At 53.6% G+C, this 17696-nt stretch overlaps 2 protein-coding genes across 3 annotated transcripts; both read left to right on the forward strand.

The window, feature by feature from the left end:
- The first annotated feature begins 1400 nt into the window (after positions 1 to 1400).
- LOC130532812 (synaptopodin 2-like protein) lies at positions 1401 to 8996 on the forward strand. Its single transcript, XM_057045685.1, is given in 9 exon segments — positions 1401 to 1557; positions 3031 to 3182; positions 3253 to 3531; positions 3617 to 3960; positions 5909 to 6850; positions 6853 to 7196; positions 7198 to 8097; positions 8099 to 8164; positions 8166 to 8996. Coding segments are annotated over 9 exon segments (3399 nt in total). The 5' UTR covers positions 1401 to 1455; the 3' UTR covers positions 8436 to 8996.
- A 1113-nt stretch (positions 8997 to 10109) lies between these two features.
- Positions 10110 to 17687, forward strand: myoz1b (myozenin 1b). 2 transcript variants are annotated; one of them, XM_057046288.1, is made up of 6 exons: positions 10110 to 10586; positions 11989 to 12072; positions 16127 to 16293; positions 16378 to 16444; positions 16541 to 16727; positions 17137 to 17687. In XM_057046288.1, the coding sequence occupies exons 2-6, from the start codon at positions 11991 to 11993 to the stop codon at positions 17369 to 17371; spliced, it is 738 nt and encodes a 245-aa protein (XP_056902268.1). In that variant the 5' UTR covers positions 10110 to 10586; positions 11989 to 11990; the 3' UTR covers positions 17372 to 17687. The 2 variants fall into 2 exon arrangements, with proteins under 2 accessions (XP_056902268.1, XP_056902257.1); XM_057046277.1 differs by having other exon boundaries at positions 10115 to 10586; positions 16375 to 16444.
- The last annotated feature ends 9 nt before the right edge of the window (positions 17688 to 17696 follow it).

Consider the following 17696-nt stretch of genomic DNA (forward strand, 5'->3'; position numbering starts at 1 on the left):
AAGAGTAAAGTCGATGTCGTCCCGGGGTGTCTCACTAATCCCTTCTCGGTATCAGAAGCGGACATTCAGCGGAACTGCTGCAGCGCTGTGCCACGTCCACATCCGGACAGCGCGGAGCCACTTCCGGCGCAGTCCCCGCCCCCAGAGCGCGAGCTCAGAAGTGAGCGTGTGAGTCTCTAATACATTTAATCACCTTCCGGGCTGCTGCTGCGCAAAGTGTCCGAATTCTACGTTGTTAGCGCAGCTCCACCTGTTCCGGTGTCACCTGTTGTTCCCCAGAGAGATTCACTGAAAGAGTGGAGTCAAAACATCGAGTGACCCAGGAGCTTAGCTGCTAGCTGCTGCTGCTATTGCTACTACTACTGCTAGCTGCTGCTGCTACTACTGTAGCTGCTGCTGCTATTGCTACTACTACTGCTGCTATTGCTACTGCTACTGCTGCTGCTACTACTGTAGCTGCTGCTGCTATTGCTACTACTACTGCTGCTATTGCTACTGCTACTACTACTGCTGCTACTACTGTAGCTGCTGCTAGCTGCTATTGCTACTACTACTGCTACTGTAGCTGCTGCTACTACTGCTACTGTAGCTGCTATTCCTACTACTACTGCTAGCTGCTGCTGCTACTACTGCTGCTACTGTAGCTGCTGCTGCTACTACTACTGCTGATACTGCTACTAATAACACCAATATTAATAACAACAATAATAATAACAACAATATTAACAACAACAATAATAATAACAACAATATAATAACAACAACAATAATAACAATAACCAGTATGAGGCTGTGGTCCCCCCCCCATAAACAAGGTCATGTGTAGCTGGCTCAGTTTGGGTGATGCTGTTTAATCAAGAGGCTTTAGCCATGAAGCAGCTTCACCTCTGTATCTGCTGCTGCGCAGGTGTGTCACAGTGTGCTGGGAAATGCACCTTTTGATGGCACAAATGATCAACTTTAAACTTTAATGAACATTCAAGACCACTGGGAAGCAGTTGAACTGGGAAATTCCCAGAACATTCCTGCTTCCCCCCGGACATTAAAGACTCACCTGTGGCTGCTGGCCAGCCGTCTGTGTGGGGGTCAGGGGGGGCTGTCTCGCTGGTTATTTCTGGAGGGTATCAGCCAGCTTCCCCTCCTCTACAGAGTGCTCAAGAGTGGCATGGCAAGTGTTGACAGCACACACACACACACACACACACACACACACACACACACACACACACACACACGTAGCAGTGTGTGTGTGTGGCGGGGCCACAGCCGTTTGACCCCGCAGACACAGCATTCCAGTGTAATCAGGAAAGCCAGCCACCCCTTGTATCCTGGAAGGCGGAGTCTTGGGGAGGAGGCGGGGTCTTGGAGGGGAGGCAGGGTCTTGGGGAGGAGCCTCTGAGTGATGAAGGCACCTGAGCGGCTCCACACACACAACACAGCGGGCTGTGAGCAGGGATGGTAGCGGAGGAGATCATGGTCACCCTCTCAGGAGGGGCCCCGTGGGGCTTCAGACTACAGGGAGGAGCAGAGCAGCAAACACCTCTGCAGGTGGCCAAGGTACAGTGGAGCACGCCTCATGCAGGGTCGGAGCTTTGATGCTTTGATGCACACGCTCTGGCTGGATGGGGAACGCGTCGTTGTTTTGGGTTTCGACGGTTCCGACATGCTTCATTCGCAGCTTCATTTTACCGTCGCGCTCAACCACCGCGATCGCTTCCTCGGGCTCCTTCTGGGGTGCAGGTAGGTTTTAACTCCTGAGGAACATCGAGGAACATCCGAGAGCTGTCGGGTTTGGTCTCCTTCAGAAGCTCTTTGTTCCTGACCCGTTGACCCTTTCCAGAGAGGTGGGTCGGGGACTCGGTCACCATGGCGTTTGGAAGGTCACCTCACTGTTCAGAAGAAACCGTGGCAAGATGTTCACCATTAATAGCAGTATGACCCGTGTGTGTGTGTGTGTGTGTGTGCATATCTGAGATAAGCCCGGTTGGGAATAGCCTGGATCAGAATAGCTGCTGGACGCAGGGATGGAAAAATGTTGCCGCGCTCTCGCGACTCAGCAGCGCCATTTATGCGTTTTCCAGCCGTGTTTGAGTCCGTCCAGGAATGTGGACGCTTCTCCTGAGAGGTTTTATTTTGGGTTTGTGCGGAACACATGGAGACGGCGTCCTGCCGGTCCCAGCACCCAGCTGTCCACACCCCCTCTCTCCTGACGCACACTTGTGCTGCGTGTGTGTGTGCGAGACAGACAACTGGTCCTGGAACCGGACCGCCCGGCCTCCCCGCCGTCCCACAGCCGTACGCCCTGAAACGTACCGTGACATCATCTCCAGGCATGACTTCACCAGTTATTTAAGTGTTGGACCAAGGATGGCAGGACAAGTACTGACCCGTGAGCTCAAGAATCTGACTTTAAGGGAGGTTCTGTGATCCTGTAGACCCAAGAATCCCATGTCAGACCTGTAAATCAGACCTGGTTCTGGAGACACCAGCGGTCCACAGGTCCTCATCTCGCCCCTCTGCCCCTCCAGAGTTATGCTAACCAGGTCCTAGAACTCTTCAGCTTGAAGCCAACTGGACCTCTGAGGCTTCCTGGAGACATTTTGTCTGTTCCCAGAAGCTGCTGCGGTTTTTCTGAAACAATGTTTGGGGGTCTACAGACAGCTGAGGGAACTTTGGTGCTTCAGCTGCCCTCACCTGGAACAGGTGACCTGGGACAGGTGACCTGGGACAGGTGACCTGGAACAGGTGGACCTGGAACAGGTGGACCTGGAACAGGCGACCTGGAACAGGCGACCTGGAACAGGTGGACCTGGAACAGGTGGACCTGGGACAGGCGACCTGGAACAGGTGGACCTGGAACAGGCGACCTGGAACAGGCGACCTCGGACAGGTAGAGGCAGCTGAAGCGCCGAAGAGCCCAAATCACAGGAAAATGCTCAGAAAGCGGGTCGTCGTGGGGCGGAGGAGAACCCACCTGAAGGTCCCGTCGCGCCTCGCCACTGTTTTGGGAGTCACGGTTCTTCTCTGCAGGTACGCAGGCGCAGCAAAGCGTGTCGGGGCGGCCTGAGGGAGAACGACGAGCTGGTCGCCATCGGCCAGCGTCCCTGCGCAGGCCTCAGCCACGCAGACGCCATGAGCCTCATCGACACTCAGAGCCCCACCCTGAGCCTCAAGGTCAAAAGGTCAGAGAAGGCCGGACTCACAGCAGCGCGCGTGTGCTTTCACCTTCTCACCCCAGCTGTTTGTCTGCAGGGCTCCTCCAGGGTTCCTCTCCCCTAACGGTCGCTGTGCACCTCGCCTGTCTCCCTGTGCGGCGCCGTCACCCTCCCCCCGTGCTGCCTCGCTCCCCCCCGCCGGGACGCCCTCGGGCGTCACCTCTCCTCCAGACAGCGAGGCGTACGACGGGGAGACGGACAGTGACGCAGACACGCAGGCACTCACGCACCGTCGGCAGCGCCGCACGCCGCCTCACGCGCGCTCTCCTGCACGCTACGACAACCAGGACGAAGAGGAGACCTCCGAGATGAGCGGGTCGGTCCCAGCGCTTCATAATCCGCTCTGCCGTCACTGGAATGACCCAAAACCAAGCACAGGGCGCCGTTTTGTTTGTTTACAGGTACGAGAGTGCGACAGACGCAGGTCTGTCCCTGCAGGGTCAGTGGGACGTGTCCCCCCACAGAGAGCCCCTTCACTCCAACTGGACCGGTCCAGAACACACCCCGAACCCTCACACACTCACAGCAGCACCTGCAGATCAGGCAGAGGCCGAGGGAGAAGGGGACAGTGGCTTCCAGGAGGTGGGGGTGTGCTCTGGGCTCCCCTGCCCACCGCTGGTGTCTCCAGAACGGGCGAAGGAGGCTCTGATGCTGGGTCACCAGCTGGTTCCCATGGTGGGACCACAGCAGAGCCCAGTGAACCACGAACTCTCAACATCCTACATGGACAAAGCGCGGCAAGCCAGTGAGTACAGGCAGATGCTCGGTATGTGGACATGAATCCATGACCGTCATTTAATCAGAGCAAGTTACTATATTTAATGATACAAACAAAAAGCGTCACCTTTTTGGGAAGGAACCCGAGCTAACAATAAAAATGCAGCAGCGTCCGAGGAACCTTCAAACCTGCATGAGCTGCGCGGGTTTGTCGCCCTCTAGTGGCTGATTGTATAGCCGGCGCATCGTCCATTATTATGGGCTGGTGGTGACTGGGTGAGATTTAACAGACCCAGAGATGCCGCCAGCCCCCCCCCTCTTCCCTGAAGCCTGTCGGTATTCTGAGCATTTGCCTCACTTCGTTTATTTATAGGTATTAAAGCATCAGGCTGACAGATGGGATGAACTCTGGCTGAGAGGCTACACTGAGTGTGTGTGTGTGTGTGTGTGTGTGTGTGTGTGTGTGTGTGTGTGTGTGTGTGTGTGTGTGTGTGTGTGTGTGTTGCACAAATTGTCAACGGTGTCTTTGATTTTTTCCTTTTTTGCCAGAGCGTTAACCAGCGTTAACAAGCTCTGCAGGATTTATAGTCACGTGGAAGCAGGTTTAACACAAACTGACCTTTATTCATGTTTCTAAATGTTTCCGCAACGTGAGTCAGGACAGGAAATATTTCCCTGAATGCTTTTCTCACTAAGGGGGGGTAATTGCGGGCACCTGTACAAGCTGTGCAATGTGCATTCTCGCCACTAGGTGGATCCAAATCATACACGCTTTTAGGGGTCTGGGGCAGAAATGCTTGGCTGACTACATTTGTGGTGGATGTGGTTGAATATTGAATGAACAGAGTTCCAAAATCGAATATTTTCTTGCTGTTTTGGGAATTTGCCTGCAGCCAAGCATGAAGAATAGAACCCCAACAGTTGCCGTGGCTGCTCAAGTTTATGCAAACTTGTCAGACTTGTGGTGTCTGCGAGGAAACAATGATCAGAGGTCGTCTGGCTGAATAATTACGCACTGACTCCGCTCTCAAATAAGACCGTGTTGCATTGACGAGGGATCTGTCCACTGGTGTATGAGGAGGATGGAGGCTTTAGCTCGACAATGGTGGCCTTGGTGTTTGGGGGCCTGCCCTTTCTCACGTTACAAACACACACATTGTACTGGGCTTAAGGTGTTTGGAGCTGTGCTGCTGAAGAGAACAGAGCATTAGCAGAGAGCCACCCCCAATCCTCTGGAAGCTATAATCAGCATCATGAAGTCATCCACACACTCGATGATGCTGTTTAAATGTCTTCTGCTGAGGGGTTCTTCCCCTCGCTCGCGTGTGTGGTGTGTGTGTGTGTGTGTGAGTGACAGATACAGCACAGGTGTTTGATGCCTGTCAGATGGACAGGAATAGTGGGTTGACATCATGTGTGGGTTTGGGTTGCTGGACAAAGGTCTTCAGGGGGGCCGTGCCCAGAGCTGAGCTGGACGTCAGAGAATAGACGCTTCCCCTACTTAGAGCGGAGCCGGACACAGCAGGTGTGTGTGTGAGTGTGTGTGTGTGGGAGGGTGCACAGACCAGTGAGATGAGGGACCTCAAATGTTCCCAATCGGCTCAGGGTGGAAAGATAGTTCCAAACCTCGTGTACGCAGGTAAGACACATCCAACCGGCGTTTGTGTGGTTTGGCTTTCAGCAGTTTTCTGCTAATTAGTGCTGATTAAATCTGGGACGAGCTGAGCTGAGGTGTGTTCAGAGCTCTGCAGTCGGAGGAGGCTCCGCTAAACCAACCTTTTTTACCTGGTTATCTTTTTCAACTTTGGTGTGTTTGGCTGCTGTGTAAACCTGGTGTTTTCAGTCTGTACTTTAATCAGTGCTTGTTAAGGTCGTCTCATGGGGCCGTTCGTTAGGCTCAGCCTGACGAACGAGCTGGTTTATCTCCTTTTTAAGCACGTCGATTGTTGAAAGCCTTTTTTCTTTGGCGTTTGCAGAGCTGCAGCGAGGGGAGAGTCAGGTGGAGAAACAGGTGAAGGAAGCTCGCACCAAATGCCGCTCCATCGCCTCGCTGCTAACCGACGCCCCCAACCCCAACTCTAAAGGGGTGCTGATGTTCAAGAAGCGCCGACAGAGGGCCAAGAAGTTCACGCTCACCTGCTTTGGCAAAGCGGAAGGAGACAGAGGCGGCGATACCGAAGGCGAGACGGAGGAAGAGGGAGGGAGCTCCATCCAGAGCGGCTCAGAAGTGGATGAAGCAGGGTTTTCGGCATCGTTCGACCCCACGTGGGACGCCGGTTATCTAGACCTCCTGGACCGGAGAAGCTCCGCCTGCCCATCGACCACGCCCACCACTCCAACCACACCAACAGCCAATCGCAGCTTAAAGCTTGACCCCCCAGCCCATCAACCATCTGGCCCTGCCCTGGTTGATCCAAGTCCAGGATTAGAGGCCTCAGCACTGGAGAGGTCAGCCAGTCAGGGCTCCGGCCTGGAGAACCGCGTCACAAAGCAGCCAATCGACAACATGTCTCCCCCGGCGGTGGCTCTCACCAATGGGGGGTCAGTAGCTGTCAGTCGGGCCAGCGTTGTTCTGAGCGCTCCCTCTCGGATGCCCCTTTCCAGTCAGAACGGGCACCGCGGGAGCCCCGATCCCAGCCGGAGCCTCGGTCTGACCGCAGCCACAGACCCTGATCACATGACCGCCAACGTCAGCCCCAATCAGAGCGTCCTGAACCGGACCGCGCGACCTTTCACCCCAGGAACCACTCCCTCTCGTCCAACAGTAACCTCCGTCATGTTCCGCCCCCCCCAACCAAAACCCGCAGTGGCGGTTTCCATGGTGACCATCCAGCCCACTCCCCATGCGCCAGAGCCAAAGAGAGCAGTGTCTAGCACCTCTCTTTACATCCCTTCAAGGAACAACAGCAGCAACGCCCCCCCCCTGTGGCCTCCCCCCCCTCAGCTTTGCCATTCGCACCGCTCCCCCAGCCGGCAGCTTCTCCCTCCACCTTCTTTCCTTGTGTTTTCCCATCACCTCCACAACCGTTTTGTCCCCCGTCTGCACGTCCTGCTCCACCTGCCCCCCCCCAGGCCTCCCCTCTCTCCCCACCTCCTGCCTCTGATGTGGCCTTACACATGAAGCCTTATCCCGCTCCCCCTCCAGCCACTCCACCTGCCCACCCCTACCTCCCCACGACAGGTGCAGTACCCCCCAGCCTCCATGCTGCCGTGGCAACAGCGCCACCTGTCCGGCCGGCTGCAGGTGATCCCGTGGTGGCCGTGAGAGCAGCGCATCGCCGTACCTGCCGCTCGCACCGGCATCCTCACCGAGGCCCGACGCCGTAGCAACAAGAAGCCGATGTTCGCCGCTGTGCAGGTGCAGGATGTGTCTCCCAACCCAGACCTGATGTCCATGGTCCACAACATGGATGGTCATTGTGGGAGGACCACGGCGGCTGAACCTGGGGTGCCCCCCAGTGGGGTGGCCCCCAGTGGGGAGGCCCCCAGTGGGGAGGCTGGGCACGAGTCAGGGCCTGAGGAGGACTGGCTGAGGTTGGGGGCCGAGGCTTGTAACTTCATGCAGGCTCAGAGAGGCCCAAGGCCGCCTCCTGTTGCTCCCAAACCACAGAGCCCTCAGGTGCCCCAGCTGGCAGGGAAAGGAGGGCAACTATTTGCCCGGAGACAGAACAGAATGGACCGCTACGTCGTGGAGCGGGCGCCCTCAGTCGCAGCTGCACCTTACTCAGCTGCCCAGACGAGGGAGCCCTCACCCACTCCTTCTCTACCCGCCGCCTGGAAGTATTCATCCAACATCCGTGCGCCCCCTCCCATCAGCTACAACCCCCTGCTCTCTCCATCCTGTCCTCCACAGGCCCAGAAGAAGCCGCAGGTCCAAAAGTTAGCGGGGTCAAAGGGGCAGAAAGCGACCAAGCCCGTGGATGTCATGAGCCACCAGCCCTACCAACTCAACTCCTCTCTGTTCAGCTACACCAGTGGAGCGCCACCACACCCGCCGCCTCACCAGCCTCAGTGGGGGGCGGCGGGTGGTCCTCAGAAGACAGCACGAGTATGTGAGATCAAGCGTTTCTCCACACCTCCACCCTCCTCCACAGGTCCAGCCCTCAAGGTGATTGTGCCCCGCTCCGCTACGTCACTGGGGGAGCAGCTGCGTCGCTCGGACGTTCACATCTCCACCACCCTCAGCTTTCGCCACCTCCCAACCCCACTGGGCCACCTCCCCTCTGTCTCCTCCACCTCCCACCTCCACCTGCCCCCACCGCTCCACTTCCTCAGCTGCCCAGCTTCACCTCCCCTGCTCCAGCTCCAGTCCAGCCTCCCACCTTCTCCCACCTCCAGGGCTCCTGCAGCGTGCAGGGCAACAAGCCCTTCATGAGCGCCCCAGATCTGAGTCCCCAGAGACCCAGCAGCACCCTAAACATCCACGTTCCGCGGCCCCGGTTCAGCACGTCCAACCTGGGCCTGCAGCCGTCCGTGTGGCGTCCCGGTTCCACGCTGAACTGAAGAGGTTGTGGACAGAAGCAGACTGTCAAGGTTACATTTGATTGTTCTTCCATGTAGCAAATAGTGTTCTTTTCTTTTTGTCACTAGATGTTTTCTTTCTTTCCTCTTCTTTAATCACCAGCACATTCAGCACACTTTTATTGGGATTTACTCGTTGGTTTGGTCAGGAATGTGTCCCTCGGGTACGGGCGTAAGGGTGGTAACGGCAGACTGAGGACGGAAGATGAAGTTCTGTAAATATTAGAGCGAATGAATGAAAGAGAGCACGTGAAGAACTGAGAGAGAGGCGTTGTCAGAGAGGAAAGTCCAATAAGAAAGAACAGGAGGCAACATTTTGGAAAAGTTGTAAAATGGAATTAAAAAAGCTTCTCAACAAGTGTTTAAAGTCCAAATATCAGCCACTGAGTTTGATAAATCTGAGTGTTTTTGGGGGTGCACGTGGACAATATAGGTTATTTACAGCACCTTTGTGATGCTGAAGGGAAACAGGGGAGGTTTAGCTGCCTGTTTATCACCTGTTTTCTTTAAAAGTCTGAATAAAAATAAAGCCGACTCACATCAGCTGTCCGCCTGTTTCTTCCTGCCTCCCAGTCACTCACACCACCGTCACGACGGCTTCATTAGTGCTTTAAACATTTCAACATCTCATCTTCATGCTTTACCCTCTTCCTTTACGTAGGTTTTAAATGAAACTGACGCTTAACGTTCGTTACACGCAGTGTTTTATTAAATCTACCCACGCGGGGGCGCTGTTGGCGTCACTTCCAGTCACCTGTTCACGGTCCTCCCACCTGTTTGTGTGATAACTGGGAAGAGATCAAAGAAAGACTCAATTCTATTTTAAATAAAGTTGTCTGAATTTCACTATTCACTCTCCGATCAATGTCGGACCGTGAGCCCACATTTAAGAAGCTGAAGCTGTGAAACCCAACACACAGAAGGGGATCGAACCTATGACCCGCAGTAGGGGTCGGGTGACAGATTGGGCTAACTTTAGCGGCTAACTTTAGGACCTGTTCAGGCTGTGCTGCTGCTGCCAGACACACACACACACACACACACACACACACACACAACACACACACACACACACACACACACACACACACACACACACACACACACACACACAGTTCCAGGACCTCCAGAGACGACTCGTTAATCTGACTCTGGCCCCGGTGGTAAACTCTTAATTCCAGTTTTTTTCCATGCTGAGTTGAGAGCGACGGGCACGAGCTGCTCCGCACATCCCGGCTCTTCATGCTGCTCTGCCCTCACGCTTTGTTGCTATTCAGCTAAAACAATGTTTAGGGTCAAAGGTCAGCGGTTAATCAATGCACGCACGGTCAACTCGAAGGTCAGTGAAAGCAGAGGTGATGTTTGGGCTCAATATTAACGTGATAATGGCCGTAGAGCTCAGATCAACGGACTCGACCAGCTGATTAAAGTCCTTCCAAGATTGCTGTGACTCTCCGAACACACACTTCACTCTCAGTCATCTTGGGCTCTTCAGTAGCTATTGATCCTGCTGAAGGATCATCTGCTCCTCTACTTGTTTCATGTATACGTGTATTATCCAACCGATGATGATGATGATGTGATGATGATGAGGTCCCCCTCAGCAGTGGAGATGGAGAAGCACAACTCGATGAAACCCGAAGCTCTGGAACCTGGTTCTGCTGTAACGTGAGAAGCCCAGTAGAGAGCAGGAATGATGTTGGACACGAGGAGACAGTTGTAACTGCAGGTATTAATAAAGCAAACTCTAATCAGGTGGAGACAAACGAGGACAGAAGGTTCCAGTTCTGCACCAGGGTGAAGCTCCGAGACCACCACGTGTGTTAGATTGGATTATCTGATCAGATTATTCATCCTTCCAGCTTCCCAACTCAGACACACCACACCCACCTCCCTCTTTACCCATCTACTCGATTCACCCCAACCCTCTGGGGCCAGGTCCATAACACCGGAGAAGCCCGGCCTATAGGGTTTCACTCTCTCTGGGACGAAGAGGAGGGCAGGTGCTACAATACAAGCTTTGGGACACAAATCCAACTGGGAATCTTTATTCCTCTTCCTCCCACCCACCCTTTCTGGGACCTTCTGCCCTTTCTAGGACCCCTTGGATCTGTGTGGATACCTGAGTCTGAGGTAAGATGCTGGAGGGTCAAAAGAAAAGTTGCCACAGAAAGTTCTGTAAGAATGAGACTCGGTGTCCAGACGGGGACGCGGCTCCTTCCTCCTTTTGCTGGCAGTGAGAGCAAACTCTGTCATTCTGTTCCATAAGTTCATGTTTTTTTGTGTTGCTAATAAATCATACAGCTGATTGGAATAAAGGGAGGTTCCCAGGAGCCGGCTGGGGTTGTGCTGGGCTTGCACCGGCGTGGCGGTGAGGAATGTGGCTGTCTGCGGGGAGTTTTTAGTCCGTGGGTATGGATGTATGAGCACATTTAGGAATGTGCTTACTGGGGCCCTTCCTCCCCAGCTGTCTCCTCAAGATTTATCTGGAGCTAAAACCGGCTGGTCATGGGGACAGAAGTGACTGTTTACTCAGGGAGGAGGTAACAGGACCCTGCTCTGCACTTCTCAGCACCTCCATCTTGCATTCTCAACGCCGGCGAGCACAAATCAAGCGTAAGCTCCACTTATTGTCCTGACCTGCACGTCCCTGGACCGCTGATGAAGGCACCAGCGTGAGCGTCGTGTGGGCTGTCTGTGGCGCCTCCTGTCCTGGAGGAAGCCTTCCTCCCCTCAGCGCTGAACATGTGTTCACAAATATAGCTCACACAGGCTCGGAAATGAGCTTCAATTACAGGGGAAGAAGAGCAATTACATTATCTCCGTCCCTCCGGGGGGGCCCTCCAGCCTTTGCTCTTCTCCTGGGACTCACCTCCAGTCGGTCTTAATTGCTTTCACCCAGACGGCAACACCCATCTGAGTGGGTAGTCACAGGAGACAGGAGTGTCCCCAAGGCTCCTCTGGGCTGGACGCCATCTTTGAAGTGTGTGAAGCTGAATTAGGGGACCCGCAGAAGATGTGCAACTTCATCACAAACGCATAAATGTGGGCGGAGCCATGGGCCGTAAACAAAGAGGTTCTGCTGTCGATCAGGAAAATCAATGTTTGGTCAGGAAATCATGTTGAGGTTTACTCTTTAGCTCTTTAAATAGCACAAAACAAGATGGCTGACGTGACTGTTGGAAGCAAAGACTCGTCCATCCGATATCCTCTGCAGTCCAACCCGAACCAGCGCAGCACCACCTCAGATGACCTGACAGCTCCAACCTGCTGACAGCTGCAAACCATCAAAGAACAACACATGGAGACCATCAAAGAACAACACATGGAGACCATCAAAGAACAACACATGGAGACCATCAAAGAACAACACATGGAGACCATCAAAGAACAACACATGGAGACCATCAAAGAACAACACATGGAGACCATCAAAGAACAACACATGGAGACCATCAAAGAAGCTTATTTTCTGATGTTGCTCCAAACATTCACCCTCCGTCTCAGCTTAATGATACTTTGTTGCATCTTCTAGTGATGCCGTTCGCCAGTTCTGCCCCTTCCAACAAGAGGAAGGCCAACAAGATCATCACCGACTTGTCCAAAGTCTCCCAGAACGGTGAGAACATGCAAATCATGTCAGAAAGTATCTAATTACGTATTTACATCCTATCTGTGTCCCCCATGTGATCTCATTATGCAGCTCAGTTGCATGCACACACGCACACACACACACACACACACACACAACACCACACACACAACACACACACACACACACACATCGGTCACCATTAGGTAAAACACGAGGCTCCACATTTCTTTGAAATCTCGAGTGAGAAACAACTGGAACAAAGAATAAAATGATTCACTTCATCACTGGTGCAAAAACTCAGGAGAGATTTTTAAAAGATGTTTTAAAATTCCTAATAATGCCGTAACAATGCAGCACTTTGTTTTTCTAAGCATCATAGAAACTTAACTACCAACCCTGAAACCCTAACACTAGCACCAACCCTAACCCAGACCCTAACCACCAACCCTGACCCTAACATATCAACCCTACCCAACCACCAGCCTAACACTAGCACCAACCCTAACCCTAGAACCAACCCTAACCCTAACCCTAACCCTAACCCCAACCCTACCCTAACCACCAGCCCTAACACTAGCACCAACCCTCACCAACCCTAGCACCAACCCTAACCCTGACCCTAACCATCAACCCTAACCCTAACCACCAGCCCTAACACTAGCACCAACCCTAACCCTAGAACCAACCCTAACCCTAACCCTAACCCTAACCACCAACCCTAACCCTAGCACCAACCCTAACCCTAGCACCAACCCTAACACTAGCACCAACCCTAGCACCAACCCTAGCACCAACCCTAACCGTAGCACCAACCCTAACACTAGCACCAACCCTAACCGTAGCACCAACCCTAACACCAACCCTAGTACCAACCCTAGCACCAACCCTAGCACCAACCCTAGCACCAACCCTAGTACCAACCCTAGCACCAACCCTAGCACCAACCCTAACCCTAGCACCACCCTAACACTAGCACCAACCCTAACCCTAGCACAACCCTACACTAGCACCAACCCTAACATAGCACAACTCTAACCCTAGACCAACCCTACACACCAACCCTAGAACCAACCCTAACCCTAACCCTAGCACCAACCCTAACCCTAGAACCAACCCAACCCTAACCCTAGCACCAACCCTAGCACCAACCCTAGCACTAACCCTAGCACCAACCCTAGCACCAACCCTAGAACCAACCCTAACACTAGCACCAACCCTAGCACCAACCCTAACCCTAGCACCAACCCTAGCACCAACCCTAGCACTAACCCTAGCACCAACCCGCACCAACCCTAGAACCAACCTAACCCTAACCCTAGCACCAACCCTAGCACCACCCTAACCCTAGCACCACCCTAGCACCAACCCTAGAACCAACCCTAACCCTAACCCTAGCACCACACCAACCCTAGCACCAACCCTAACCCTAGCACCAACCCTAACCCTAACCCTAGCACCAACCTAACCCTAACCCTAGCACCAACCCTAACCCTAGAACCAACCCTAACCCTAGCACCAACCCTAACCCAAGAACAACCCTAACCCTAGCACCAACCCTAACCCTAGCACCAATCCTAACCCTGACCCTAACCATCAACCCTAACCCTAGCACCAACCCTAACCCTAGCACCAACCCTAACCCTAACCCTAACCCTAGCACCAACCTATACCCTAACCCTAGCACCCAAACCAACCCTAACCCTAGCACCAACCCTAACCCTAACCCTAACCCTAGCACCAACCCTAACCTTAGCACCAACCCGAGCACCAACCCTAACCCTAGCACCAACCCTAGCACCAACCCTAACCCTAGCACCAACCCTAGCACCAACCCTAGCACCAACCCTAACCCTAGCACCAACCCTAACCCTAACCCTAGCACCAACCCTAACCCTAACCCTAGCACCAACCCTAACCCCAACCCTAGCACCAACCCTAACCCTAACCCTAGCACCAACCCTAACCCTAGCACCAACCCTAGCACCAACCCTAGCACCAACCCTAACCCTAACCCTAGCACCAACCCTAACCCTAACCCTAGCACCAACCCTAACCCTAGCACCAACCCTAGCACCAACCCTAGCACCAACCCTAACCCTAACCCTAGCACCAACCCTAACCCTAGCACCATCCCTAACCCTAGCACCAACCCTAACCCTAGCACCAACCCTAGCACCAACCCTAACCCTGACCCTAGCACAACCCTAACCCTAACCCTAGCACCAACCCTAACCCTAACCCTAGCACCAACCCTAACCCTGACCCTAGCACCAACCCTAACCCTAACCCTAGCACCAACCCTAACCCTGACCCTAGCACCAACCCTAACCCTAACCCTAGCACCAACCCCAACCCTAACCCTAGCACCAACCCTACCCTAGCACCAACCCTAACCCTGACCCTAGCACCAACCCTAACCCTAACCCTAGCACCAACCCTAGCACCACCAACCCTAACCCTAACCCTAGCACCAACCCTAACCCTGACCCTAGCACCAACCCTAACCCTAACCCTAGCACCAACCCTAACCCTGACCCTAGCACCAACCCTAACCCTAACCCTAGCACCAACCCTAACCCTAGCACCAACCCTAGCACCAACCCTAACCCTGACCCTAGCACCAACCCTAACCCTAACCCTAGCACCAACCCTAACCCTAACCCTAGCACCAACCCTAACCCTAACCCTACCCTAGCACCACCCTAACCCTAACCCTAGCACCAACCCTAACCCTACCCTAGCACCAACCCTAACCCTAACCCTAGCACCAACCCTACCCTAGCACCAACCCTAGCACCAACCCTAACCCCAACCCTAGCACCACCCTAACCCTAGCACCAACCCTAACCCTAACCCTAGCACCAACCTAACCCTAGCACCACCAACCCTAACCCTAACCTAGCACCAACCCTACCCTAACCCTAGCACCAACCCTAGCACAACCCTAGCACCAACCCTGACCCTGACCCTAGGCCAGGAGGATGTGCACCAGCTCCCTGTGACCTTCACCCCTGTCCTCCCCTTGTTGCGTAATCCCACCCTCTATGAGCACCCTCCACTAATCTGCTGATGTGGTCTCTCATTCACGCTGCTGCTCCTTCCTCTCTCACAGCTGCAGCCACATCTGGGTCTACCCACCCCTTTGTGTTTAGCTTCCAGCTAATCCCGATGATCCCTTATTTTCCCCCAGTTAAAGCCCTTCATGGCTCCGTCCCTCCTTTATGTCCATGTCCATGCGTCTGTCCTGCCAACGCGTCCATCCAATAATGTCCCAGTCAGCATCCAGCTCCAGTTTCACATGCTTCTGAATCAAGTCTGATCAATAACCCATCGCTGCCCACCGCTCTCTCTCTCCCTCACACACACACACACACACACACACACACACACACACACACACACACACACACACACACAGTCTGATTTATGAGATGTTGCTAACAGCCTTCTGCAGCACTGCAGTGCTGTCTACTTTATGAATGTGCGTGTGTGTGTGTGTGTGTGTGTGTGTGTGTGTGTGTGTGTGTGTGTGTGTGCGCGTGGTTGAGTGATGTGAGTGTTTGTGGTGGATGAGTCAAGTGTTTTATGACTAAAGTAGATGAGGGCAGCCCGGTGAGGGAGGTTCTGAGGATTCCCCTCCACCAGGAGCAGCAGGAACCGGGGCAGGAGGGGTTCCTGCTGCTCCTGCCTCTTAACTCCCACAGATCTCACCTGCATCCAGGCACCTTCAGGCATTTCAAACATGGATCAGAACATTTAACACAGAGGTTAATATGTCAGCTGGATCGGGTTCTGACTTTTAGGAGAGTTTGAATCTGTTTTAGAGGGTCATTAGGAAACATGAGAGCCATCTCGTGTGAAATAATGTGGCAGGATAAGTGTTTATTGGGTGGAACACGAGTCCTCCTCCACCATCTTGAGGATGGTGGAGGAGGACTCGTGTTCTCCAGCCTTCACATAGAAGCTGCAGAAATCTCTCAGAAAGTCCATTAACCTGAAGTCACGGAAGTAATGAAACATTGACTTGGGACGTAAGAAGCGGCTCTTCTTCATTGCTCTCTGCTCATTGTCCTGCCAGATGACGAGTCAGACCCTGAAGCCTCTGAACTTGACCTGGGCACCAAGATCAAGACGCCCAAGGACGTGATGCTGGAGGAGCTCTCGCTGCTCAATAACAAAGGCTCCAAGATGTTCAAGATGAGGCAGCAGAGAGTCGAGAAGTTCATCGTGACCAATGAGAACAACGTAGGAGCATCTGCAGTCAGAGAAACATCTGCTTTGCCTTTCATTCCCGATCAGGTTGTAGCTTCCCATTTTGTCCTCTAGCAGAACCTCCAGAACCTGCTGGTGGCACCTCCGCCTATCCCTCCCAAGCCCGAGGTCCCAAAGGAAGAAGGTTTTTGTCTTTTCTTTTCAGAATTAACCGAGAATTTATCATTTCCAGGCCTGACCTTTAATCTCTCCCACCTTCCATCTTCTTTGCTGCCCTCAGTGGTAGAAAAGAAAGCAGACGAGGAGGTGGAGAAGAAGAAGAGGAGAGAGGAGTATATACGCACCTATGTATCGCCGTGGGAACGGGCCATGAAGGGCGATGAAGACCTAGTAGCCACCATGAAGTCCAGCATGCCGGGCCCCATCCAGATCCACCCAGAAATGCCCCTGTACAAAAGCTTTAACAGGTAGGAGACGAGCACCTGCAGATGTAGCTCAGATCCCAACAACAGGCTGCTAGAAGCTTGTCAGGAGGTCACGATCAATCATCAGCCTGCGTTGGTTGATGATTGATCATTGGTTGATGATTGATCGGCAGCACCAGCTGCTCATGTCTGGGCTTTAGCAGCATTCAGACGTCATTAATGACATTTAGAGACGTTCTGAGGAGACCACGCGCTGCCGTTCACCTCCACATCTGATACAGTACCTGCGCCGCTCTAATAAGGAGAGTGGCTGCGGTAACCATGGCAACCAGTTACTTTAAATAAGCCCCTCGCGTGTGACACGGTGGGGACGGATCGCTGTGGAGGCAGAACTGTCGGGATGATGACTCTCCTGACTTTAGTCCCACGTTGCTCCTCTCGCCCCCTCCAGGACGGCACTGCCCTTCGGCGGCTACGACAAAGCCTCCAAGCTTCTGACCTTTGAGATCCCAGAGGTCAACGCCGGCCCAGAGGAGGCGGAGCTGCTGCCCGGCCTGCAGGCGGACGTGCGCTCGCGCCCCTCCTTCAACCGCACGCCCATCGGCTGGGTGTGCGGCGAGGACAACTCGCACCTCCACATGGACCTGGACAACATCCCCTTCGACGGCGAGACGGACGACCTGTGAACGCATGCGCGCGTGTGCACGCGTGTGCGCGCGCGTGCACGCGTGTGCGAACGCCACAGTCACAACCACTGTGGACGTGTGTGTAACGTCTTTCAGAGATGGAAATAAAATGCACACCACAAATGTTGAAACTGCCTTGTGCCTGCCCGCGCACGCCCTGATCTCCTGAGTCCTTTTATTGCTTTTTCTTCCAGAAAACTGATGAAGTCTTATTCTAACTTTGGATGCTGCTGTGAGACCTGTGTGAATAGATTTAGCCAAGCACTCTGCACTCTTAAAACAATGTATTTATTGAATAAAAGTTCCCTTTACAGAACAGCTGTCT

Source organism: Takifugu flavidus, chromosome 1 (genome assembly GCF_003711565.1).
Source record: "Takifugu flavidus isolate HTHZ2018 chromosome 1, ASM371156v2, whole genome shotgun sequence".
In the NCBI taxonomy this organism is placed as follows: Eukaryota; Metazoa; Chordata; class Actinopteri; order Tetraodontiformes; family Tetraodontidae; genus Takifugu; species Takifugu flavidus.